General features: G+C 37.1%; 1 protein-coding gene across 1 annotated transcript in view; it reads left to right on the top strand.

Moving 5' to 3' along the window:
- TDRD9 (tudor domain containing 9) overlaps positions 1–25,972 on the top strand; it is a 59,920-nt gene that overhangs the window by 9,070 nt on the left and 24,878 nt on the right. Inside the window, exons 4-16 of the mRNA XM_063159359.1 lie at positions 5,955–6,052; positions 6,513–6,734; positions 8,717–8,839; positions 11,156–11,236; positions 14,099–14,263; positions 18,940–19,043; positions 19,820–19,878; positions 22,730–22,781; positions 22,935–23,019; positions 23,748–23,805; positions 24,358–24,462; positions 25,198–25,295; positions 25,658–25,789. Of these exons, the coding sequence (XP_063015429.1) occupies positions 5,955–6,052; positions 6,513–6,734; positions 8,717–8,839; positions 11,156–11,236; positions 14,099–14,263; positions 18,940–19,043; positions 19,820–19,878; positions 22,730–22,781; positions 22,935–23,019; positions 23,748–23,805; positions 24,358–24,462; positions 25,198–25,295; positions 25,658–25,789 (1,382 nt within the window). The remainder of the gene's footprint in view (positions 1–5,954; positions 6,053–6,512; positions 6,735–8,716; positions 8,840–11,155; positions 11,237–14,098; positions 14,264–18,939; positions 19,044–19,819; positions 19,879–22,729; positions 22,782–22,934; positions 23,020–23,747; positions 23,806–24,357; positions 24,463–25,197; positions 25,296–25,657; positions 25,790–25,972) is intronic.

Here is a 25,972-nt window from a genome sequence, read left to right as displayed (position 1 = left end):
ACCAAAATATGACAAATTGAGAAATTTTCTAGAAATTACTGTTTTTCAGTGCATCTGCAAATTCTCTGGCCTCTGGAACTCAGGCTGATGGAGCCACTTGTGGGATTTGTCATCAGCTGAGATGGAGTAGGGGCATTTGTTTAGCTCACCATGTGTAGTGTACCTTGTTTTCTGTCCTAACCACAAAATGCTCTCTTGTTCCCTTGATGTTGCAAAAGTCTGTGGGAGAGGAAGTATTAAAAGTTGGAAATGGGGGAATAAAGAGACTGGAAGGAGCTTCCAGTGTTGCCATTCAGGAATGACATTTCCTGAGTTCTTCATGTGCTTTACTAGCAAAGGAGACACAGCAACAAGTTGAGTAAGATTAAGTTCTGTAGATGTTTCTTTAATAATACAGTGGTATTGATTGATGCAAGGAAATACCATAGCTTATTCAGTGTCTTTTGCTGACTAAATAAGAATCTTGTATAAAAGGCTAGCAACTTTAGCAGCACTGGTGGCCTGCATGACTTTGAGACTGATGCTAGCAGTGTTCTTTTTGTAAAAGAAATGCCATTATAACTTGGGCTTTTTAGGAAATATTTCTGTGTAGTTGTCCTGGTACTTTATTTTATAAATACCCTTTTTTCTCTTGGTCTACCCTAAAATATTTGTCCTTGAAATTTCACCTTCCAGTATTAACTCTTGCCTTCCAGTTGTAACTTACTGAAACAGCATCTAGTTGGCAAACAGCCATAAACATTATTAAAGTATTGACATATTACATAATCTCTAATTATTAATGCATTAGATATTTTCCTCAGTTTCTTGCTCCCCCTTCCTTCCCCCTGTTCTGTTCTTTGTCTGTCTCATTGTCTGGACTCTCAGTTGCTTCAGGAGCTGTTCTGTGCAGTGTTGATGGCTGCCTGCTCTCATCAGTGCTCTGCTGCCAGCAGTGTGTGATCCCATGGCAGACTCCAAGCAAACTGGATAGTGACGGGACTGGAACATTCCTAAGGCATTCTGAGGCTGAGCTGCCAAATCCCACCTAGATGTAGAATAGCATAAAAGCCTCAGAAAATCCTGCTTCTACTGCCCTTAACTTTGACTTAGAGACAGACTTAGAAATACTGTGTTAGGATAGTAGAATAAAAAAGCTCAGTAAGTGAGCATAAGAATTGTACTGTTAATTTTATAGCTTGTAAATGGGTATGTTGTTCTGCATTTCAAACTGCTTTAATGTAGTGTGCTCATCATTCAGATTTTAAGAGCTTTGAGATGTATTTGTAACTATCAGCTATATTGATCTGAAAGTTTGCTTTCCTCAAGAACATGGGAACTGTCATAAATGATCAAGGACTTACCTAGACCAGAACCTGTGAGTTGAGCTGTGTTGAATACAAATGTAATCAAGAAATAACCTTCACAACATGGAAATGAGAAACTGATTTTTTCTGAAGGTTCTGAATTGGTACCCCTTTTGCAGCTTCTTTCTCTTAGAGTTGTTGTTCTGACTGTAGGCAGTATTTTCTGTGCAAATTGATAGCCTGTTTTAAATCTTGCAGTTACTGAAACTGCTTGTGTTTCTTCTGCTTGTGCCTTGTTATTTGATGAAGTTCTATTGAGTTTAAATCTTGTGCTTTCCAATTTCTTTGAAAGAGCATATGCTTTCATACTGAGATGGCAAACAGAAATGCCTGATCTGCTTCTGTGTTGGGGAAACAGATCATCAGGGATCTGCATTTAGAGTTCTGGCTTCTGCAGAGCATGGTAGAAATGATACTGCTGTGCAAAGGAAGTTGAAGTGACTAAATAAAAGCAGAAGACAATTCTTTGTCATAACTGTTACCCAAAATGAGTAGAGCATTAGCAGTTCTTCCCTGTCCCACCAGGCTTGTTTCACATTTGGTACTGGCTCTTCCAGCTTCACACACTTTTGATTCAGTGAGGTCAGGGGGTGTTGTGCAGAGGGAAACTTGCCAGAGCTGGGTGTATGGGACACTTACCACTTTACTCACCTTGTAGAAAATATCTTTTTTCCAAATTTAGGAATTCTGAACTGTACAGACTAGAGCTTGGCACTTCAGAAAGCTTCTAAAATCCTTATTTTCATGAAGCTTCGTGGATGGCAGCTTTTTTTTTTCGCTCTGTCTTCATGATTTTCATGCCTATAGATGGATCTCTTTTGGAGGCCTTCCAGGTCCCACCTGAAGTAATTTCTTTCAGAGAAGAATAAATTTAGACACTCTTTCTGATATATAAGAAACTGAATTTTGAAGTACCTTGTGTCTTGTGAATTCAGATCAGATGCATGCCAGGAAAATTATTCATAGCACAGATCCTCACCCAAATCTTTTGTATATAAGATAAGTGTAAATTGAAGAGGATTGCAGTAAAGAAGTCTCACCAGACAAGTGTTTTCTTAGGAATTATCTGAATTAAGCTTATCAAGGATCAGTCAGCAGCACATTTGTGTACTTGGTGTTTGACTGAGGTAGCACCATGTTCTGGGAAGTCCTTCTCCTTTTTGGCTCAGTGTAGGAGCCAGTTGCTACCTGTGGCTTTCCTTTCCTATGAACTTCCTTGCAAACTGTAATCACTTTGTGTTTGTGGCTCAGCAGAACAATGATCAGTGATTTAATGAGCATCTCATTTGATTCATCTAACCAGTACTTTCTGGTATATTTTATTTTAAGCATCTCATTTTAATTGCTTAGTGGCAGATAGCAAGATACACCTGTACAAACTCTTCTCCCAGAACTGGTCAATATAAAAATCTAATCTTACGTCAAAGGATATCTTCAAATTCAATTCAGGAACAGGTACCAGAGGGAGTACATCTGCTGTATGGGCTGTAATACTGAGATACTGAAAAATTTCTCTTTGCATGGGCACTGCACTGTTGTAGTCATTGTCATCTCTACAGGACTTTCATAAAAATTGAAAGGGAGGTGAGAAGGCAAATTCATTTTTCCCATAACCAAGTTTTCTGTTTCTTTTTGCACTGACACCGAATAGAGAAATTAATACTATTTATTCTGAACTGGCATTAATGCTTCTTATACAGTGAAATATTTTGTTTGTCCTAAACCAGTAGGGGTGGCAGTTGCCTGCTTTCTCAATTTACTGTTTTCATGTTGGAAGCATCCTGCATTCTGTGTCAGAATCCAAGGTGCAGGTTAGAGCATGATGCCTGACACAGGTGTGCACTGGTTGGGTCACTTGTCCCGGTCCTAATAATGTTTTTCAGAAAGTAAAAGCAATTGAAAAGCAAAAGTTTGTCTCCCTTGCTGATAATTCTGTAGACCTGTAGCTGGATTTTTAGATGTGTCTTTATTGGCAGAAATGACCAGCTTTTCTGAAGACAGTTATCATTGGGGGATTTATTACTTACAAGATACAAAAAATAAAAAAGAAAAACCTCAAGGAAGCTCAAACATTTAAAGGTAATTATACTGTATGGTATAGAGTCCCCAGATGAATGGTTATTTAAATCAGTAGAATAACCTTTCATTGGGGTGTACATTGAAATGTTCTCTTCTGCAGCAGGTCCTCATGGTTCATAACAACTTTCATGTTTAAAAAGCAAAGATGAAGTTGTTAAGGTCTTTTAAGATGGTTGTTCAGTTTCTCCATCTCAGTTTTGTTTTATGTTTTACTAAGGATCATAAGAGATTTCAGATGGAGTTTGTCCTCAGTTTGTTAGGGTGGGGCATTTCCATTGCTGCTTGGGTCATGTCATTGTTCATCTCAAGTTTGCTGAGGCCCAAAATTGTTCTGTCTCTGCAGACAGAAGTCTCACAGGTATTGTAGTATTAGTTCCCCAAGCAAATGAATGTTTCTTTGTCTTTGAGAGATGTCTTGAAGAGGAAAACCCCAAACCATACAGTGTTCAGTACTTGCAGCATCTGCTAAATGCTTGTGTGGGTGTCAGTTCTTAAATTCTGTGTGGTGATTGTGGCCAACACTGGGTCACCATTTACTTCTGATATAATTTTTTTTCAAGATGGCTGGGCTTAGGAGAGAGCAAGATGTTGCTGTCCTAGAAATGTTATATAAAAAACAATATTAAAAAAATTTGTGTTATCAGTGAAAAAAAATTATACTTAAAATATTAATTAAATTGTTTTTCAGCAGGTACGTGAATACTGGTGGCTGTTTCTCTGCTTCTGGTTTGTTTGTATTTTTAAAATCATAAGTTGAATTTTAGGTTAATGATTTCTTACTAATACACTGGGGTTTGTACTGCATTACAGAGGATTACTATATGAATTTTACCTTTTGGATTGTTTGTACCTCCATCCTTATTTATAAGCACTATTAAAAATTGCTTTCTTATTTTAACATTTTACCTTTGCAAAATTGCAGTTGCTTCTTTGAAAACCTGATAGAGGTGGGAAAGTGATTTTGCTTTAGCAGGAATCTGCTGCTGCTGGGATCTGTCCCCTGGCAGCTTGAGGTTTCTTCCAGCATTGGTCAAATCTCACACAGCTATGGATGTCTCAGTTGTGACATGTTTGTGCCAGAGGGAAGCCAGGCAGCCTTTGTGCAGTGCTGCTGTGGCAGAATGCTATATATATGCATTTTTCTGGGGAATGTATTTAGAACCTTGACCAAAAGTATTTTTAAAAGGACAGTTAGTATTTCAAAGGGGTGCTGCTATCAAGTTCTGGTTTTGTTTGTGTTTAGTGGTGCTAAGTAAATCCTTGAGCAGTGATCACCTTTCACTACTGCATTAGAGTCCAGGTAAAATAATTTTTCCTGTTGCAGAATATGGCTTTAGAAGAACTCTCTTTTTAGTGCTTTAAGAAACCGTCATAGTGAGCTGTCCAGTTTTTGGGTTTGCTTTTTTAGTGTTAGAATAACTTAATTTGTATTCCTTGACACTTTGAGACAATTTGTGAATACATTGAGGGGTATGGCACAGAGCTAAGATGCTGTTCTGCCTGCTCCTGCTTCACTGCTGTGAGATTGTCACTACTTTTCCAAAGAAAGAGAACTGTAACTGCAGTCAAGTATTTAGGCTGTAGCCTTTATTTTAAAGTAATGGTTGCCTTTGTAGAAAGAATAATAGAATTCTGTGTCACTATTTCTTAGAGAAAAAAATGACATAAAAAGAAGTATAGGGTTTTATTACCTGTATGTTTTATTTTCTGTATGTACATATCCATTTCACTGTAATACCTGGTGAAACCCATTTGACATGGAAAGCATTCCTACTTTTGATTTCATTATGCTGTGAGTGTTTTAACTATTTGTTTAATTGTAACTTGCAGAATTGTTGCTTACCACAGTCTTGTTCAGGTTTTCCCCTTCTGCACCCCCAGACCTGTTCTTTTGTTCTGCATGGTCAAACTGACTGCAGAGCTCTGAGCAGAAACTTAGGCTGGCACTGAAAGATTTTTGTTCTGTATTACCCAGTGCTGATGTGGATTACTGCCAAGAGACTGCAGAGTGTACTATCACACAGAAAGGTCATTATGGTGCTTAGCACATTTTAATGGCCAAGTGGTAGAAGTATAATGGTATTAATGTAAAATTATTACAGGTTATTTTGTGCTGTGAATACAGTAGACTTAAGGGAAACAACATGGGTGCATGAATAAGGCATATTATTTTCAGTATTGTAAAAAATTCTTGAGTGTACAGATAGAATTGACAGTTGTAATGCAAACTGCAAAAATCCAGTTTTTTAAATTAGGAGATAAACATAGAGTTGTATACATCCTTTCCACTGATGGTGGTTAAGCATAGAAGCCATGCTTTTCAGAGTTGCTTCCAGTATAGCAGCAGTTGCATAAATACAGAAAATCTCTTCAGTCTACTAATAAAAAAAAAAATATTATTCTATTAATACTTAAAGTATGTGGCTCACATTTTAGAGAAGTTAGGTTTCCAAATACTGTCATCATCATCTCCTGCTGGTCTTTTCCTTTCTCTCTTGAAATGTTACTCTTGTTTATTTTTGTGCCTAGGTACTTCATTGTCTCAGTGTGAATCAAGTGGTTCAATTTCTCTACCAATAAGTAAGTGTAAATATTTGGATATGCCTACAGCCAAACACAGGGAAAAGGTAATGTCAGTTTACTTCCTCTCATAGAAAAAAGCTGAAAGTAATGTTTTGTTGTGGCTTTGGGGTAGTTTTTTTGTTAGTTTGTTTCTATTGTGTTTTGAAAGGTAATTTCTGTTCCTGTTTTAAACACTGTACAAAACTTCTGGGTTTTTTTACAAAACCATTGCATAAAACTTCTTAGAGGAAGAAACGTTGCTATTACGCTTTATAGGTATTCATGTAAAATATGTACATGGCTGTGTGCCCATCTTCTTTTCTGTCATCTTCTAATGCACTGTAGTATTCCAGTTATCTCTGATAGAAAAGATGGCACAGTGTTCTGAAGAAACTTGCTTTGTGGCTTGGAAGCTGTTGATATTTCAGATCTGTTTGAAACCTGTTTTGAATTTTTATATGTTTGAGTTCTTTATATCTTTTAAAACTCATATACTTACAAGTTTTCTTGAAAAATTTTTTTCAGATTGTGTCTCTCATACAGAACAATTCAGTTGTGATTGTGGAAGGAGCGACTGGCAGTGGAAAGAGCACCCAGATTCCCCAGTACATTTTGGATTATTGCATGACCCGGTCAATGCCCTGCAACATTGCTGTCACCCAGCCTCGCAAAATCAGCGCCAGCAGCCTTGCCAGGTGGATTAGCAAGGAAAGATCATGGACACTTGGGGGATTTGTAGGATACCAGGTATGAGGAAATCCAAATTGAATTTAAAAATGCATTAAAAAGTACTCTGTACTCTTTTTTGGTTACTTTTAAACATATCTAACATACTGAAGAAATGTTAGAGAATCTGCTTTTGAAGTGTAATTGCTGGTTTTTTATCTGTCTCCTGCTAAATGATTGTAATTAAATCAACTTGTACATTTGAACAACTGTAAATCATGGTGGGACTTCAACAGAAAATAGGTGCCTGCATCAGACATGTCTACATTATTAATCACTGAAATTGTTGCAGGAGAACCATGTTATGTCATTTTTCCTCTCAGCTCCTTAAGTAATTTACTATCTGTTTGACTTTACTACATTTACTTGTCTCTGTCAGCACTTCAGTGCATTTATGACCAGGTTTTTCTGTAAACAATCTGTTGTTCTTTTTTAACATGTGAAAAACTCAAACTAGTTTTTCCTCTTAAATTAGTCTCTTCCTTTTGCTTTGTTCTGCTCACCTTCAAGCCCACTTCTGTCCCTCTGTTTAAACTTGATGCCACATTCCTCGTTTGGCACAGGTCCTGGTGCTGTGATCAGCTCCTCGTCAGCAGCCACACTGAGCTGCAGTGATGGTGGTTTCATTGCTGGGTTGGCCACAGCTGTCTCTGCATGAGCTGCTCTGGTTCCTCAGCCAGGGGGTTCACACTGCTGTTGAGTGGGACAGTTCGTGGAGAATTCTCTGCTTCTGGAGTGCTTTGCTCAGAGCAATATTTGCTGAGCTCTTCTTCTCTGCTTCCTTCTGTTTCTTGTTGTTTCTTTCTTGCACTTAGAGTAATATGTGTATGTTTGCTAGCGTGCATTTAAAGGTTTCTGTTTCTTCATAGATCTGCAGCTTCAGATTACTTCCTAATATGCTATTTGTGTTAGGTGTTCTTTGTTACCCCTAATCTAATTTTGTACAATTTTCAGGTCTGAAGGGGTTTGATTTTTAACTGAGAGTGGCAGAGCTGTTCATAACATGAACTCTTACATGTCAGGCTTCTGCTTCATCTGTTTTCTGTTTTTTTTTCCCATGTCTGTTTTCTTCTGTGCCACATCACAAACATGACAGCCATAACCAAAACACTTGTGTTATCAACATTATTCTCAGACTAAATCCCCAAAACACAGCACTGTACCAGCTACTAAGAAGAAAATACCTCTATCCCAGCAAAACCCAAGTTATGTATGTTGTTTTTTTTTAAAGTAATTTATATGTAAAGCCTTTGTGATTTTTGATACTTTACATTAATTCATTATTAAATTGGTAAATTGATTCATTAGACTATTGAGTCTAAAAGACTTAAAATTATACTGTGCTTCCAGACTGTCTTCAGGACAGTGTATGTGGATGTGCTGTGCTTGTCTCACCAGCACTTGTGTGAGCTGGGCAGAAGCAGAGGGCAATGGTGGAGTGCACTTGTGTCTGCTCTGGGCTGATCCAAAGCTGCACATGGTGCTCACAGCTCTGCCTGCCCGGGCAGGTTACACCTGAGATAGCTAAAGGTACCACAAGTATGTTAGAAATCAAAAAGCTGTTTCATATTGGGTTGTAGAACCTTTCTCTCAGGAGTGTGTTGCCTGGTCTTGGTGATAACTTAAACCTCTTTCCTTTCCCATCTGGTAAGTAAACTACATTTTGACAAAATCCTTTTCTTGCTCTTTATATCAATGGAAAGGATGGCGTATGCATGTACCTTTAGAAGTCTTTGAAGAATTCTCAGTCTAAAGTCCCCAGCAAGGAATTTTGTTACTTCATAAAATTTCAGAGTTTTAAAATTTTTGGAAACTTCTCCAAAAGAAAAAAACAGTTAATTGATTCTGGTAAGAACACTTTTGTATGGAGACTTGTTCAAGTGGGAGTAAATAATTTTGATGACTTTACACTGTGTTTGATTTTGGAGTTCTTTCATGTGCATGCTTCTGTAACTACAACAAGTATGTTTTCAGCTAGTGTGTATTTTTCTTACTCTTGTTAGTTAAGTTTAGAGAACGTTTCAACAAAGGAGACGAGGTTGCTGTATATGACAACTGGAGTTCTTCTTCAGAAAATCGTTTCTGCCAGGAGCCTAACTCAGTTCACACACATTTTCATTGATGAAGTAAGTTGCTGGGAGTAAGTTTAATTTTCATAATAATAAAACCTCTTTTTTCTCTTATCATGCAAGAAAAGAGAAATGCAGGCATCTGCTTTTAAAAGTATTTTATATAAGTTGTCTAAGGTAACACTTGCTGAAATAGGCTTGTCTGCGTTCCTTTGAGCACCAAGTTTGGAATTGAAGGTGTGGGGAGGGTTTTTGGGAGTCCATAATTTTTAATGTAGGTGCCTTGAAATGTTTTTTGAAATCAGTCCTGTGGAATTCAAGAACCTGTCCAGCTAGGCCTGTCAGGAGAAGGCAACTACTTTTTACTCACTGGGATATTAAAATGTCTTTATTCTTCAGGGATGTCCTGAAAAATATCTCTGTGAAAGTTCTGACTCCTGGTTGTGGGTACAGTTCATTCATGAGGATTCATTATTGTTGCTGTCACTTCACTAGGAAGCTAAAGAAAATACACCTGTAATTTGTATATTTTTACATGTGTATATGCTTCTTTTATATGGAAAGCAATATTTGACTTTTAATCATAGTCAGATATGAAATTGTACTGTCACAAATCATGAATGTAAATCTCATGTAGGATGTACAACATCTTGGGATGTAGGGATACAGAAGAGAACTTAGTGGTTTGGGGTTTTTGAGGGGTTTGGGGTTTTTGAGGGGTTGATTGGTTGGTTTTGGGTATTTTCTTGTGTGTATGTGTTTTGTTCTAGCTTGTATTTTTTATGAGTACCGTTCTTAATTTTTATCCTGTGACTGGCAGTGTAGCTGAGAGCTACTTTAATTCTTGGACATTTGAGGATCAGGGAGACAATAGTTAGTGCACCATTATACTATTACAGTAACAAGGCTGTCATGACTGTACCTGAGATGGTACACTGGAAACCTGGAAAAGATTGAGCCAGTGGTTACATTTCTGAATGAAGTATTAAATTTTCCTTATACAAACAGAAAAAGAACAAAAAACCCCCAGAGCCTAAGAAATTGTATCAATGCCTTCATGGAAAAGATTTGAGTACTCCAGTGTATTAGCAGAGAATTGGAAACCATAATATTTCTTTTAGTAAGGAAATTCAGGTTAAATGTAGATACAAAAGCTGAAACATAGAAGGTGCACGCATAAAGTGTTATGTTCCTTTAGTTTTAAGATTTATTCATTACATATGAAAATGAATGAATAAAGTTTTCTGGCCCCTTACAGAGGAGAATGGCAGAGGTTTTTCAAACTTTGTTTTCTTGGGTGCTGTAATTTGAACTGATGTTATTGGTTTGTACCCCTTCTTTCAGCAGCATCCCTCTGTCAAGACTGTGTGTGTTGTTTTCTTCCCCAGCCAGGGTTCTGGTCCCTCCTGCTGCTCATATGCCACCTTTTCCTCCACACCTACTACAGAGATTGGGATCTTGAGTCCACAATCACTGTTTTTAAAAACTGAATGTTCTCCACAATATGTTTAGTTGCAGGTCTCACCCCTCTCAGTGTACTGCAGACATTTAGGACCATACTTAAACACACTAGGACCAAAAGTCTTGGTTCTCTCAGCAAGATCTTACTGTCAGCCTGAAAACTACCTTAGCTAAATTAGTTTTTGTTATGGGACAGCATTGAATATGTCTTAGGTTTACATTATATTAGAATATGCTAATTAGCCTCCAGGACATGAATGTTGACTTGTGAAGGCTGAACTCCAGAAAAAGCTGCTGCACTTAAAATATTTAAACTGTAATTCAAGACAGGGATATGGTCATCATGGATAATGTTGGAAAGCAGTATTTACTGAACTGTAAGGAGCAGGCAGAAGGCTTGAGTGAGAGGATATATAAAGAATTGGGTGTAAATGAATGTTTTAGAAAGCAGCTGTGTATTGGATCATAGCTGGGAGCCATTGGGAATGAGGCACATCTGTCTAATTTGCTTAGTTTTCAGACAAACCAAAACAGTCCCTGGATCACTTGGGATCTTAACAGTGTAATTAATTTACCCAGCATCAGTATCACAGACTTCTGTTACTGTCAGCTCTAGTACACCCAGTGGTTAGAGCTCAAGATTGATTTTTTTTTTAATCATTTTTCTAGATTTTCTTAACTTTAGAGTGACATGATTTTCACAAAGGGTTCTGTAGTCATCTGAAGACTCTTGTTGAGATTTTAAAGTATTCTTAGCATGCCTAGGCTCAAAAGGTGTGTGCTTTCTTGTATGAAAATGTATTCTTATTCCAAGTTACAAAAATAAAGCATAAAATTGAGTAGGAAAGTAAGAGATCGTCAAAAGGCAGAGGATGAATTAATGGAAATTAAATTCTGGATAATGTCTTCCAGGTGCACGAGCGTACAGAAGAAATTGATTTCTTGCTCTTGGTGACCCGTAAACTGTTGTGTACAAATTCACAGAATGTGAAGGTGGGTTCAAACTGAATTCTCCTTTTTCTTGCCAGAAAATTTTTGCATGTCTTTTATCTATGAAGGCCTTATTTTAAAGAATTTACCACAAATTGATGTGTTATTACTTTTTACCAAAATATTTTTAGTTTGCCACTCCTCATAAGTAAGCAAGCTAAGGGGCATTCTTTTCCTGGCTGCTGTAATGTGTTCTGAGAGACTTCTTTTTTTTTTCCCCCTCATGTTAAAATGCATTAGTTTCTAAAGCCTGCTTAAGGCTAAAAATGCACGAAGGATATTTGACTGGAATTGCATATTGGATATTGAGGGCAGTGCTTTTTCTTGGTTAAAATGGTAGAATTAACTCCTGGAAATACAAAAAGCCTTTTTGCTTAAGTGGGACAACTTATCTGAAGAAATAGCAAAAGATCAGAAGTGCTGTACTGTAATTTCTGGGCAGAACTGGTAGTAAAATTTGGCTGAGGTTGTTCTCTGCATGTTGGGCAATTCTGCTTTGTACTAAAGCAGAGTTCACAGACCTTTGGCATGACATATTTGGTCTTTGGGGTCTCAAACTAATGAACTCCTGAAATGTTAGAAATGAAGAAAAAGTGATGGGAGTTAGCCTAACTCAGTATCTTGCTGTGCATCTGTTTGGGACTACAGATACTTTGTGAGACTGCATGTCTATGAAGTGCTTTGAGATAATAGTTTAATGTGATTTTTTTCTGTTCAAAATAAAGTCTAGGTTGGCTGGTTTTGTTGCCATTGGAAGGAATGATGTGTTCTTTTGTGCAGTCCATCACATTGATTCAAACTTGGTCTTTAGGTCTTCCAAACATGCTGTCACTGAAAGGGCCCTTTCATTTGGCATAGGACATGGCTGTGCACTTCACATCTTTCACTTTTTATCCATTTTCATGCTGATTTAGATTTTAGAGAAAATTCTTGTCTTTAGATTTAGAGACAGTTATGTGAAACTATTCAGCCATTTTTATCACTTGGCTCTGCCTACAGAGAAGAGCAATAATTTGATCAAACTGAGTTTGTGAGAAGTTTGCCCTTTATTCTGATTATTGGATTGGTTTCAATGGCAGGAATCCCTACAGGCCCTGTCATCTTTTCTGTTAGAAAACATTTTTTTTAAGAGGTTCCTGACAACTTTTTCATTTTTCTTTATAGTTCCATTTCTGTCTCTTGAAATTGTCACTGAAAAATTTTATCCCCTTTATATCATTCTCTGCAGTTGTTTCTGCAGATGACAGTTTTTTAATATTGTACAAATCTGAGAGAGACCTATATTTGAGAGAGTGGAGGGCTGTCCCTTTGATTTTTTTTTATGTTGAAGAAGGGAGAACTCTTGATCTCACTTGCCGGCCTTGAGCAGAGTGGAATGGGCTATTCAGTTTGAATTTATATACTAAGCCCATTGTCTCCTACTTCATTCCTTTTCATCCCCTTCTGAAAAAACTGTAAAGTGAGGGAGCTTTGATGTGGCCAATTCATTTAGAAAATGTAAGGTTGTCTTCCCATCTCCCTGGATTCATGAAACAAAAGGGTGCAAGGAGCCCTATTTAAGAGAGGAAATAAAACATTTTTAACTCAGGGTGGTATGAAATGCATGTGAGCTGTTTGTTCCCTGGTTTGGAATTTGCAAACCTCAGAAGCAGCAGGTAATTCAACATTGCATCAACTGACAGGAGTTAGTTGAGTGATTCTGGTGTACTGAGGACAAGATCTACCTGCTGAAGTAACCAGTGTAAATGATGCTGGATTTTCTGGCAGGTGGCTGCTGCAGATTATTATTTTTAGATCACAGAGCAGAAGTTGGATTGTTCTGAGGTTGATCTTGCTGGGATAGGATTTTGAAAGAAAACCTGAGACTGAGAGTGGCTCTATTGGGTCAAACCAAACAGTGCAGTTTCCATAGTTACTAGTAACAGTTCTTGGTATCATCTAGTGGGTCTTTGGACATAACTGTGTTGTACAAGTGGTTTTGGACTGCTTGATCTTGAGCTGTCGTCTTTGATTACCATCTGTTCTGATGTGTTCATCTGCCACGTTGGCGATTCGTGCTTGTTGAATTTTTGCTTCGGGAGTTACATCAAACTTTTGGTTCAGTTATGTGACCCTTCAGGCACTCTGTAAAGAATCTGTCACTTCTTTCCACTTTGGAAGGATTCCACACAGATTAGAGTCCAGATTACAAAAGTTATCTGGAAGGGATAGTTTAATATTCCTTGCCTCTAACTGCAGCCTTAGATTGGATTTTGTTTGGATAGCCTTCAGAGAAGGTTACATTTAGCCTATTGCCCTGGCATAGGTGAGTCACTATCTGTGGAGCCATGGGGCAGTCCATGCTGTAGTGGGACAGATTTCATATATTTGCAGAATTAATGTAATTTCAAATTTCTCCTTTGAGGATCATGTTGGAAAACTTCATGGTTTAGCCTGCCCTTTCCATGTGTTCCTTGTGCCTGAGCACAGTTGTATGATGCAATCTTCATTAGTTTGCCTTCCTGTCATTTTGTAAGGGGGGGATGCTTTTGTGTTTTACAGCATTTCTGGTTTGGGTGGTGGTGAGATCTTTATCAAGGGTACTGTGTGGTTTTGGTTGAATTTTCACCACGTTGTCTGCCATAGGCATTCTAGCCTGAGCCATTCTCTCACAGGTGCTTGCCTCTCTCCATGTGCTCATTAGGGTATCTTAAGCATTTAATTTGATTGTCTTTAATATCCTTAGGTTACATATCTGTAGTAACCAGAATTAGATCATTTAACATGAGGAGGAAATGGAGAGTTCCATGTAACAAGACAATTTGTGTTAAAATTAATGCTTTTATTAATTTTGCATTTAATTTTCTGCTATAAATTTTTTAACAGATAATATTGATGTCTGCTTCCATCAACTCTAAAGAACTAGCTGATTACTTTGCACTTCCAGTTCATTATGGCTTGAATCCAGTCTGCATATTTAAGGTGGAAGGCAGACCTTTTGCAGTTGAAGAATATTATCTTGATGATTTGAAGGACATTTTTGATATACAGGTATTGTAAATATAATTTAATTTCTTTTGACATAATAAGAAATTGGAGTAATCAATTGAAAACTGTGTAATAAAATGACATATAGCCACTTTTATATTACAATTCTAGGTAAGAATAGATGATGATAAAACAGGAGTCTTCTTAAGAGCAGACTAGTTTATTTCATGAAACAGAAATGTTTCAGTGGGATGAGGCATTTTGTTTGATAGTTGCATTCAAAATGAACAGTGTAAAAGTGTGTGTGGAAAGTAACATAAATAGATTTAGAGATCTGTTTGAATATAGCTGACAAAATCAGGGAATATTTCCTGGGTTGGTTCATGTATCAAAAGCACAAAGTGCAATGAAACGAAGAGAAAGCAATCATTTTTGATTAGAACTTTGATATTATCAAGTTGGCTTCTCTATCAGCTGAGACTTTCCTATTTTTCTGTCCTGTTGCTTTTCTTTTTTTTTTTTTTTTAATAGTGCCAGAGATGTTACGCAGTAATTTTGAACCTTTTTCTGTTGTAACCATGTAAGCCACCGTGGCACATGTGTAATTTTGAGTAATGGAAACATGTTAAAATAACTGATACCTCTCAGATCCCTGAAGGGCTGTGCTGGAGAACTCCTTCTCTGATGCCTAAGGAGAGTAGGTGCTGGCTGAAGATTTGTTTGCTTTATCAATCTAGTTTATAAACTGCACAGAATGTAATTTTTATGTTTTGTTTTTAGAGTTTCTGACATTATAGCAGGTATCTCTGTAGACATCAGATAATGAAGGAATGAATGTAAATGTGTGATTTGTTTTCTGTGGTTTTATAATAGGAGTTTGTTTTACATTTGAAAAACAGCTGGGCAGGAATTCACTTGAGTGAGCTCTTTTCAATATTATGGTTCAAGGCAAAATAAACAGGTTAAAGCAGAGTACAACAAATGCACTCAGGCTGTATTATGATACCCAGTCTAAAAATAACTGGGATGTGGGTGTAATTATTGGTCAGTTTTGATAATGCAAGACACTATTAGAATGTTATTACAGTGAAGGAGATGGGGCATGCACTTAAAAAGCACCAGAGGGGGGAACACACTATTATTATTTAGCTTTCATCCATCAGTTCTACAGAAAATAAAATAGTGAAATAAAATAGGTAGCCCAGAAGAAAATTAATTGCTTATGCTGTACATATAAGCAGTATGTGTACATATTGGCATTGGTTATGCTTCAGCAGAGGCAAGGTAAAATCAAAGGCTTCAACCATAGAAGTTCTAATGCAAACAAAGGAACTAACTCAGCTGCTTGTAGCAGTTGGCCCATCAGCATTTATACATTAGTATCACAGTCAGATAATAGGGAGATTATGTAATACATGGGCTTTGTAGAAGGTTTTTGATGATGACAACAAAAAGATAACCAGGAAATTGAGTAAGAAGTCTCCTTCAGTCAAATTTGATTTGTCATATCTGCACTTGGAGCTGAATGTCAGCTTGCACACCTTTCACCTCAGAGGTCATGAACAAAGGAACTGCCTTCAGTGCTTAGCCCTTTTTATACTTTTTTTTTCTGTGTTTTTTATTTAAAGTTTTCATCTGATTCTGTATCTTGTGTTGTCCTATCTATAGCCATTCTGTTTTTCAGCAAGATGAGGAGAGTATGTTTGTCCAAGATGTTTCTTGTGACTTAGGGCAACAATAGAAGCACATAAGTGCTCTTGATTTTCTTTTTTTTAATATCTATATTAAAAAAGGGTGAAATTGAATTCTAAAGCACTGATTCTTGGTCTGGATCTAGTTCCTTATGGTGCTGTGTGTGAAGATTTTCTCTGAATACTAGTTAAAATTAAAAAATTAAAATGTGGAAGGTCTAAGATGGTTTGTGTAACATCCTAATAAAATGGAAAGTAGAATGTGAGTATTAAGGCAGTTAATGAGTTAATGCTGCCGTATGGAGGCTGAGGCACATCTTTCATCATGCTAAAATCTAAATCAATTAGATAACTGCCTGAGGTACAGGCTTCAGGCTTTAATTCTTGATGGTTTATTTTCACCTATAAAAGCCTGTAAAATTTACATAAAGGAACACAGCAGTTAAGAGTAAATGCAGTCATTGCTCTTTAGATAAACAGAATTTTTCTAAGTTTACTTTTGATTTTAAAATTAGTAACTGTAAAACTACATTGCATAAATCTTCAATCATTTCCTAAAGCATCTCAGTCAAAATCAGTTTAGTTGTTTGCAATTGTCTCTTGGCTGTGAGATGTGAATCTTCATCCCGTCTCAAAAAATCTTAGAATAATTGGATGTTACTGTAGAGATGTAGAATTCTTCCATGAATCCTGCAGACCTCTTGGCTTTAATACATGTCTCATTTCTGCATGTGATAGTGTTTTAAAACTGTGCTTGAAGATAAATTTTTAGGAGTAGTTCTGACTTGAATAATTTGTCTGTTCATTGATGCTGTTGTGATTTGGAAGATGACCAAAAATGCCAGTCATTATTTTTTTTTCGGTCAACCCTCTGCTGTGGCTAGACAGACATCTAGCTGAATCAAAAGACAAAGCTTTCTACTTGAATTACTTCATTTGTAGGAAAGAATTAAAAAAAGGGAGAAACATTTTTCAGTGTAGCACTGGCTTGTCCTTGCCCAGATACTGGGTCACTTATAGGTGTGCTGCTCAATTTGTGAGCATGGGCTTACAAAAAACTAGTTTATTTTTCTTGTGGCATAATGAGCTTGGTAAACACATTGTTCTGGATTTTTAATGGAATAATGACTTTGTTCATACCAGTGACCTCTAAGGCCCAAGAAATCATTGAAACACAGGTTTCATGAAAAATGCATGAAGACTCTATCTAGAGGCAATTTTCAAGCTGGATGTATAAATATTTGCCTTTTGTTCTGGATAGTGGTAGAGATATGAAATGCAAATTTAAGAAAGGAAGGAAAATGCAAAAATGCAGCCCCTTTTTGACTTGCAAAGGTAAAAACTCCTTCGTGTCCATGGAATAGAGTCAGAGTCCTGGTGGAAGGAAGCTGCTGTCAAAAGCTGTTCTGATTGTGTTGTATTATTTCAGTCAGGTCTGACTGGGGTTTGGATTTGCTGTTTGTCACATTATTACCTTTTACTGGGAGTGATGTGGAAGCCTTGTCCTGTTAGAGAATGCTAAAGGTACAGTCAGTAGCAAAATTGAAAAGACAAATTTGACAGTTAGTTAAGCAGGAATAATATAAACCAAAAAATCTTATGTTGGAGCAGCCCAGAAGAGATAACTTGCTTAGATTTTTCACATATATTATGGCAAAAATCACTGAAGAAAACAGTCAAGTAATTTTAAGGTTTCCCCTGGGTTAGTCAAACTGAGGACTGAGGTTGCAGTAGCAAATGCTGATGTACATCAGTGTTTTCAGATTGGTGCTAGGAGCTGTGCTTTTGTGATTGGCATGAGCTCCTTTACAATGGGGAAGTGGTAGAAAAATTACTGATTTCATTTTAATAGTTTAGCTAGTTAAGTGATCTGTGATTTTAGCTCACTAAAACACTTGGTTCAGTAAAGAGTTTGCACTAGAGTGAGGGGAAACTCTGAGAATGAAAGGTGAGCAGTTATCAAAAGCCATTTTCCCTACAAGAGGAAAACATGTAATGCTATATAGACCTTTTTCATAGCAGGTCTAGTGTTGCATGGCTTTGCAAGGGTTCCTCAGGGTGAGAGAGAGACATGAGAATCTTGCTTCATGATCAGAAGTCTGGATTTATTAATTTATGATATATGATACATTATGACTATACTAATAGGAATAGAGAGAAAAATTCAGAAGCTGCTAAGCTAAGAATAGGATAGGAATAGAATCACAAAGTTCTGTGTCCAGGCAGAAAGCAAGAAAGCTCTCCTGTGAGTGGTCAGTAAATCCAAACACTCACAGAAGACCAATCACAGATGCACCTGCTGCATTCCACAGCAGCAGATAATTATTGTTTATGTTCTCTTTCTGGGGCCTCAGCTTCCCAGAAGAGGAAAAATCCCAAAAAAGGATTTTTATGAAAAGATGTCGGTGACAGTGTAGTTCATTAAGCATAAAACTGAAAAGTGATTTAGTTACTGTCTTTGCTCTGAAGACTTGATGGTGTATGTTCTTAAATACTAAAGCCTTGAGTTTGTACAGAATGCTGGAAAACAACGTAGACAGAATCACCATGGCTTTGTTGAGTACAACAGAACTGTAATTCTTTGACAGGGTGTGACCAAAACCACAAAACCCACTAAACGAAAAAACAATTTAAAGGAGAAAGAGTTACGTGGTTTATGTGCAGGCAGGTAGAGAGATCTGTGTGATAGCAGCTGTGAGCAGCACTCTGCCTTCCCTACACAAATTCCTCCCTGTCACCCTGCTCCCAAGAGTTCTGGTCAGTTCCCTTGTGCTTGACCTCAGGATAAGGAGCATGTTCTGCAAATGAATGGAGGGTGGGTTGGTGCTTAAGTAGGTAAATATCACAAGTATTTCTTCAGCATTAAAATTTTAGGATACTTGAAGAAAAACATCTGTTCAGAAGGTAATGAGTACATCAGGTGAAGTTACTTCTTCTGTACTGGATCAGTTTGAATTGCAAGCACTTGAGAAATTGAAATACATGTGTGAAGTACAGCCTTGTAGCCAGTTATACTGTGTTAACCTCATTTCCTCCTTCTCCAAACAGTTTCATCTTCAGAGCCTTGGGCAGCCAGTGATCGAACAGAAAATGTATCAAGTGGCAGTGGCTCTGATTCAGTCATTTGATGAGCTGGAAAAGAGGAGCCATGGGTAAGATGCAGTTCAGGATCTGGAATTAGTGGCTCTTGGGGAAATGAGAAGCTAATTAAGCAGCAGCAGAGTCCGTAGTTATTAGTACTTGCCCAATATTTTACATATTTGTTTGATTTGTACCCAGTGTTCCTAAAGTGCACTTCATGCCCTGAAGCATGAATGACTATTCAGGGCAGCCATGTCATATGGAAAATAAATTCTTTACTGTAGACCAGAGCTGAGGAGTACTTAGATCAAGACTTATATAAATATAAATGACACTGTTTTATAGTGTAACATAAAATATACATAATTTCATGGGGAAAAAAGGATAAAAGCTAGGCATTAATTTTCACTGGCTGTTTAATGCCCTAATGTCATGTGAAATAAGTAAATAATGGATTTTTCTGCTTTGTGTTTTGTAAATTGATGTTGAGTATCTGAAGATGTAATATTACATCTGAAAATGTAATAAAGTTACTTCTACCACTTTGTCTAACACTGTATGTTAAGTAACCTAATTCTGATTATTTTCATTGCAGAATGAGAAAGTTTGTCTTGTCATAGTTTCAAAGAAAACCACTAAATTTGTTGCTCTGGTTTTACTGTTTATATCTTGCATTTTTCAGAAAGCGTAGTTGCAAATAATGGTTGAAATTTCATTTCTTCAGGAAGTTTAAATAATGCATGTTACAAAAAGTGTGCACTTCTGCTTGTTCTTCCAGAATAAAATAACTTGGGATAATGAGGTAGATTGAGACTGTAAAACTAATGAAGCTGTGTTTTCCTGTTAGGGAGAAAAAGAATTTCAGTGGCACATTGGAACGTGGCAGCGTGCTCGTGTTTTTACCAGGTGAGTCTATGTCTTAATAACTTTCTTTTTTGTTATTTTTCATCTAATGAGCTTCCTGCTGGCACTTCTTCCAGGCATTTATTAAACACATACTTAAATGAAGTCTCTGGGCATTTTTTTCTTGGAAACTGGTTTAATTGTGGCAATAATTGGAAAAGCTGTGAGTCAAAAATGAAGATGTTATGTATTTTAAAAATAATAAAATTAATTCTGTAGTTAAACTACAGAAATGCAGTTGCTAAATTTTTAGTGCAGTTTTTAATTATTGGATGAAACTCCTAGGACTCTTTTAGATGTGCTTTCTTATCTGCCTATAGTGTGGTCTTCATTTAAATTGTTGTAAAGGCTCAAATTCCTGTTTTTCTTTCCATGTACATGGTTGGTGTGCTTGTCATGCTCAAAAGTACACATGAAGATGTAGAGGTTATTGGTCATAAAACTGGCTATACATGTAGTCTTCTGTAGAGAGCAAAACCTCAGTTGTCTTGCACAGAAATTATTGTAGGCTTTGGTTTTGACTGACATTCCTTATTTAAACTCACTTTAATCAGTGCTGGATTTTAGAGGCAGTGTAACTGACCTGCAGAGTAGATTTTCTGAACATCATAAATCTGTTACCTGGTGGTTTCAACTATTCTTTTACTTCATGAGCTGAGCTAACATTCAGCATGTTAGTTGAAGACTTGGAAAAGATTTGGTTGTGTTCAAGTGGAAAGTCACATTGAAGTCCAGGGCAGCTGTTCCTTGGACACAATGGAGTCTGTCCCCACCAGGACTTTCTAATTCTGTAAAATGTTCATGAATGTCATCTCCCTGCTGTGTTGAGCTTAGGAATAGGCATGCCAGGGCAGGGGCTGGAGGCCCAGCTCACCAGCTGAAAGATACACTGCACTTGCAGAGCAGCTTTCCTTGGAGTGTTCCCCACTAGCTAAAAGGCATTAGAGCTGCCTTTCTAGGAATTACCTTCACTATAAAATTAATGTCTAGAAGGAATTACTTCATTGTGTCAGTGTGACACCCATTCCAGTTTGTGATTAATAAAGTAGGGAGACCATATCTGTTGCCTCTGGCCTCTTGATATTGGTGTTTTTCTGGTGTGTTCTCAGGCTTTCTCAGCCCCTCTGAGGCTTCATTTCAGTCTGGAATTACTCCTTAGCATTTTAAAATCCAAAATCTTTCACCTTGAGTTGGTTTGTTTTGTTTGGCTGGTTTTTGGCTTGGGGTGTTGTGGTTTAAATACATTCAGTAGATTTGTGAAAGCCCATGCGGTAATAAGCTGGTACACTCAGGTTTGTGTTTTATTTGCTCAGTCTTTGACCTTGTTTTTAAACTAGATACTCAAGACTGATCCAGAATACAGGATTAGCAAACACCCCTTGAAATTTTCCTCACAAATGTTTATACAGAACTGGAGAAGAGGGGAGGTGAGCCCTCACTTTACAGCACAGCAGCTGAGACAGAGCTCTGGGTTATTTTTACACATTTAACATCCACATTTAGGATGTTGATTGGAGATGCTTCATTTTTTTTTGAGTGCTAATGATTGCATAGCATCTTGAACCTTAAAAATAACACTCACACTGACCTGTGAAGTTGAGTGTGCAGCAGCAGCCAGAAAGAGCAATGCTGTGCTGAGGATGCTGTTGAGTGATTTTTGCCCACTGACTTTGTGGAACTCATTGATGGGGCAGAATCTGATTCCAAAAGGAGCTGCAGCTGTCTCAAGTAGGATGCCATGTTTTCCCTTGTAATTGCCTGTCTTGATCACTGCTTAATTTTTTTGGTAATGCTACCAAGTCTGATTCTGTTTAGGTAAGTATTCTTCAGTACTCACCTCTCCTTTGGCTCCAGAACTTGCCTCTCTTTAAGTAACAGGTGATGCCATGTTAAAATGTAGAGTAATCTTCTTAACATACATGCATGAATATGTTCCAAATGATCTAATTTTATCTGTTCTGCTGGTGTTGATCTCATTTTTTCTGTTCCATATTTTCTTCTGCACTTCCCCATGCCCTTCTCTCCTTACTATCCTTGTATGTTTGCCAGATAGACTGTGTTACTGGCTCTCATTTCATTCTGAGACCTTTGTCACTTCTGAAACTGGTCAGCAGATACTGCCTGCTGTGTCTAGTCAGTAATTACTAGACTGATTAATAATTACTGTTAACAGTGATGATGCAGAGTCTTCTCTGCCAAACATGAATCAAACTTTTTTTAGTTGTTTTTATTTGTAAAAACAACCTCCATGGAAATCCACTGTGGGACAGGTTTTTGAAAATGGGACATTTGGAATTGAAGTCTCAATAAGAAATAAACTAAGCTTCTCAGAAAAGTTTATATCTGTGGAGGTATTCAGGAAAATAGAAAAAAATCCCTTAGTCGTAAGATTTGCCCTGGCTGATGTGAAATTAATGCCCCAAAAGATGGGCACTGTAATGGCCAAAGGTGAGATAGCTAAGACAGAAATAGCTTTTTTTTCTTTTTTTTTTTTTTTACCTTGGCTCTACTCTTTGAAAGAGCTTGTTTTGACTGAAATACACAATTTTAGCCTAAACTAGACGGATATTCAGCATGTGTTGTCAGTTGTAAGAAGCTGAAACAAGGACTAATAATGGAATGTTGTCAAATGACCTTTATATCTTTATTACGTGTTAAATTAATGCCAAATGGTTCTTCAAAAATTGACTCACTGGTTTTCAGAGATTTATCATTATATTTGCTGTTTAATTCTTCTAACATTTTATTATATGGTAAAAAAGACGTAATAATGACAGGCAGTTAATAGTTGATGTTTTTGAATTGTTCCTCATGACTAAATGAAAAATTAAAGTCCTGATTACTTTTTCCCTAGGTTTAGGTGAAATAAGATACATGCACTCATGCCTCTCAGATAAATATCAAAGGTAAGTTAGACCACATTTATTTCAACTCAGTTAAACCTGAACATGAGTTTTTCAGCTGTATGAGTTTCAAGTGCATAATAGGGTTTAGCACAGAAGTGTAATCAACTTTAATATTCTTGCATCAGTAAATATTTCACAAATATATTTTTTTAGGTGGCAAGTGTACCCACTTCATGCATGTGCAACATTGGAGGAACAAAGTAAAGTATTTTCAGCTACGGTTCCTGGCTACAGAAAAGTAAATATTTTTAAATCATGACTTTTTTAAAGCATGTGAAACCTTCTGCTAGAGTAGTAATAGCAAGCAATAATGTATTTAAGTAATATTAGCTGTTCTAACTCAAAGCATTTTATGAGGACAAAGCGCTTCAGTTTTTCAGTGTGTAAACTGATGGCCTTTCTTACTGAGCTTTTGTTTTAACTGGTGTGCAGACCTCAAGAGAGGTGCAATAACTTGAGGAAGTTACCCTTAAACTATTGCCTGCTGCTGTTTTTGTCCTTCAGAATGGTTTGTGCATGCTGATTCCTGCACCTGCACAGCAGGAGGGGCTGCTGGTGGCACTGAACAGCAAAGCAGCGCCCCAGTATGGGAGAGTGCCCCACCTTGTGCCCCACATTGTCACTGCTGCCTTGGTTTTCTCCAGCTGCTGTTACTGAGGGTGTGTTGCTGCCAATAGTGTGATGATTCCTTATAGCAAAGGCACAAGGAAATATTGTCATTCTTCCTCTACACTGTCCTAATGCCATACTGCATTATTATGCTTTTTTGAGCTCAGAACAAGAAAATACAAGGGGTTTGTGTTGTCCTTCCATGGTATTGCTGTCTTTTACTATACAGAGCAGAAATGCTGTGTTGCCATTACGTTTATGTTTCTTCACAGCAACTTGGATTTTTCATGTAGAAACATTAATGCGAGTAATTTTTTGTTTATGCATTCCTTGCTCATTTTTTGTTTCAAAACTCAGGTTATTCTAGCTACCAATGTAGCTGAGAGCTCTGTAACAGTTCCTGATGTTAAATATGGTAAGTTGTCTAAATCCTCTAATTCTCTATACACTGTGTGTGTAATATTTTCTATACTTGTGCTAAGTTTGGTCTCCAGGATATATCACTGTTCAAAGCACTGCTGTTGGCATGTTGAATTATTTCTTTCACAACAGAGAAATCTGAATACATGAACAAATAGAGCTACTGAGTGAGAGGTTGGTTTAAGTCTTCACTAAGGGGTAATTTTAAATGCAGCAACAAGCAGAGCCAGACCTCATGCCACAAGTTAAGGTTTTTAATCACATTCTGACTAGGTTTTGAAATAATTGCATCAGTTTAAGCAATTTTTCATACAGGGTTTCTAAATGCAGAAATGATTGCTTTTTAATGATTGTCATCTACAGTGATTTATTATTTTTGTAGTAAGATCTGTTAGCAATTTGTTTAGTATTCAGAATATCTTGGGTCTGATTGTTTATAAATCTGTTGTTCTTTTTATTGCTATTCAAGTTATTCAGACTTTTCTGATAATACAGATTATTCTTGTGTATTTCAACTGCCATGAGGAAATTTTTTTCTTATTTGCAGTGATAGATTTCTGCTTGACTAAAATTCTGTTTTGCGATAAGGAAACTAATTACCAAAATTTGAGGCTTTGCTGGGCATCCAAGATGAACTGTAATCAAAGAAAAGGTAAGATGACAATAGGTAATGCAAAGGAATTTTAGAAGCTGACCTTCATGAACAATTCTTTGTTGGCTTTTTCTTGTATTAATACTAAAAAGAACGGATTATTTTGGCCATTAATACTTGATAAGCCTTTACCATGTCAGGGTATAAAAATGGGATTAAACAACTCTGTGTGAATGATTTTTTTTTCCTCAAGTATATTTGCAGAGGAGTGTTTTGTATCTTACTGAAAAGTATTAAAATTCACACTAGTGGAGTGTCCCACAGAGAGGAGTACCCTTTAGTTGGTTGAAGTGAATGGTGTTTGGATTTGTGAAGATAGAGTTCTGAGTCATTGTGTTTTTCTGTAAACAGTAGATCATAAAGAGATTTTGCTGTTTATCATTGGAGCTTAAAACTTGTTTATATTGAAGATGATTTTCTAGCTGTAGAGTCAAATAGGAAATGCCTGTTCAACTGAGAAAAATGGCTGTTGATTTGAGGGCAGTTATGTGAAAGAGGTATTTGAGTGAAATAGTTATGTAATTCTTTTGTTAGTTACTGCTACTATGAAAGCAGAATTTTTTTGTCCTACCCTTCTGTGTCCTCTGGGCCTGTCTGCTGCAAGAGAGCAGAGACTGCTCAGCCTGCAGCATCAGCTGTCGTGTGCTGCTCAGCTGCCCAGAGGCTTTGTAGATAGATGGCTTTGGAAAAAACTTGTGCAATTTACAAATTGGTGATTTGTTTTTTCATGTGAAGGTCGTGCTGGACGTGTTTCCAAAGGCTACTGTTACAGGCTCATATGCAAGGACTTCTGGGCAGACTGTATTCCAGAGAAGTCAGAACCTGAGATGCTGGTAAGACTTTTGGGTTGAGGATTAGGTTTTCTTTAATTCTTGTAGTCATAGCAGAGAAACTTTGCTTTACTTTCTCTGAAGATGATTGGAATAGTTATTAATAACTAATAGCAATGACTAGAATTCAGCTTGTTAACTATTTCACAAAGATCATTCCACATAGTTTCCTTATAGAAGGAGATAAATTATAGCAGTAAAATTGATGTGGATTAGAAATAAGTAATCCACTCAAAAGAAAACAAACCCTTGTTGTACACAGTTAACTGCAGATTTTGCTAAATTGTAAACTTACTTCTTCATATAAAACACTTTGTCACACTTCCCATGAGGGGAGAGTAACAATAATCTTGTCTTCCCTTCAGCATTGTCCATTAGGATCTACAGTCTTAAAATTAAAGAAGCTTGATATGGGGGAACCAAAAGCCTTGCTGGCCACAGCTCTCTCTCCACCCAGTGTGGGTGACATTGAACGTACAGTACTTCAGCTGAAAGAGGTAGGCTTCCTTTTAAAGTTCTTAAAATCAGGGTAATAGGAATGTACTGCAGAAGTGGTTTCCTTTGTATTTAAGGTATAGCAGTCTTAACTGGAGCCTCAGATATGAATTGTGTCTAGAGAGTCTTTCATGCCTTGGTCTCTTGTTGGGTTTCCATCCTTTTAGCATAATTTCTGTAGTTAC

The sequence above is a fragment of the Melospiza melodia genome, chromosome 6 (genome assembly GCF_035770615.1).
Source record: "Melospiza melodia melodia isolate bMelMel2 chromosome 6, bMelMel2.pri, whole genome shotgun sequence".
NCBI lineage: Eukaryota > Metazoa > Chordata > Aves > Passeriformes > Passerellidae > Melospiza > Melospiza melodia.
This window is presented reverse-complemented; position numbering and strand designations above follow the sequence as displayed.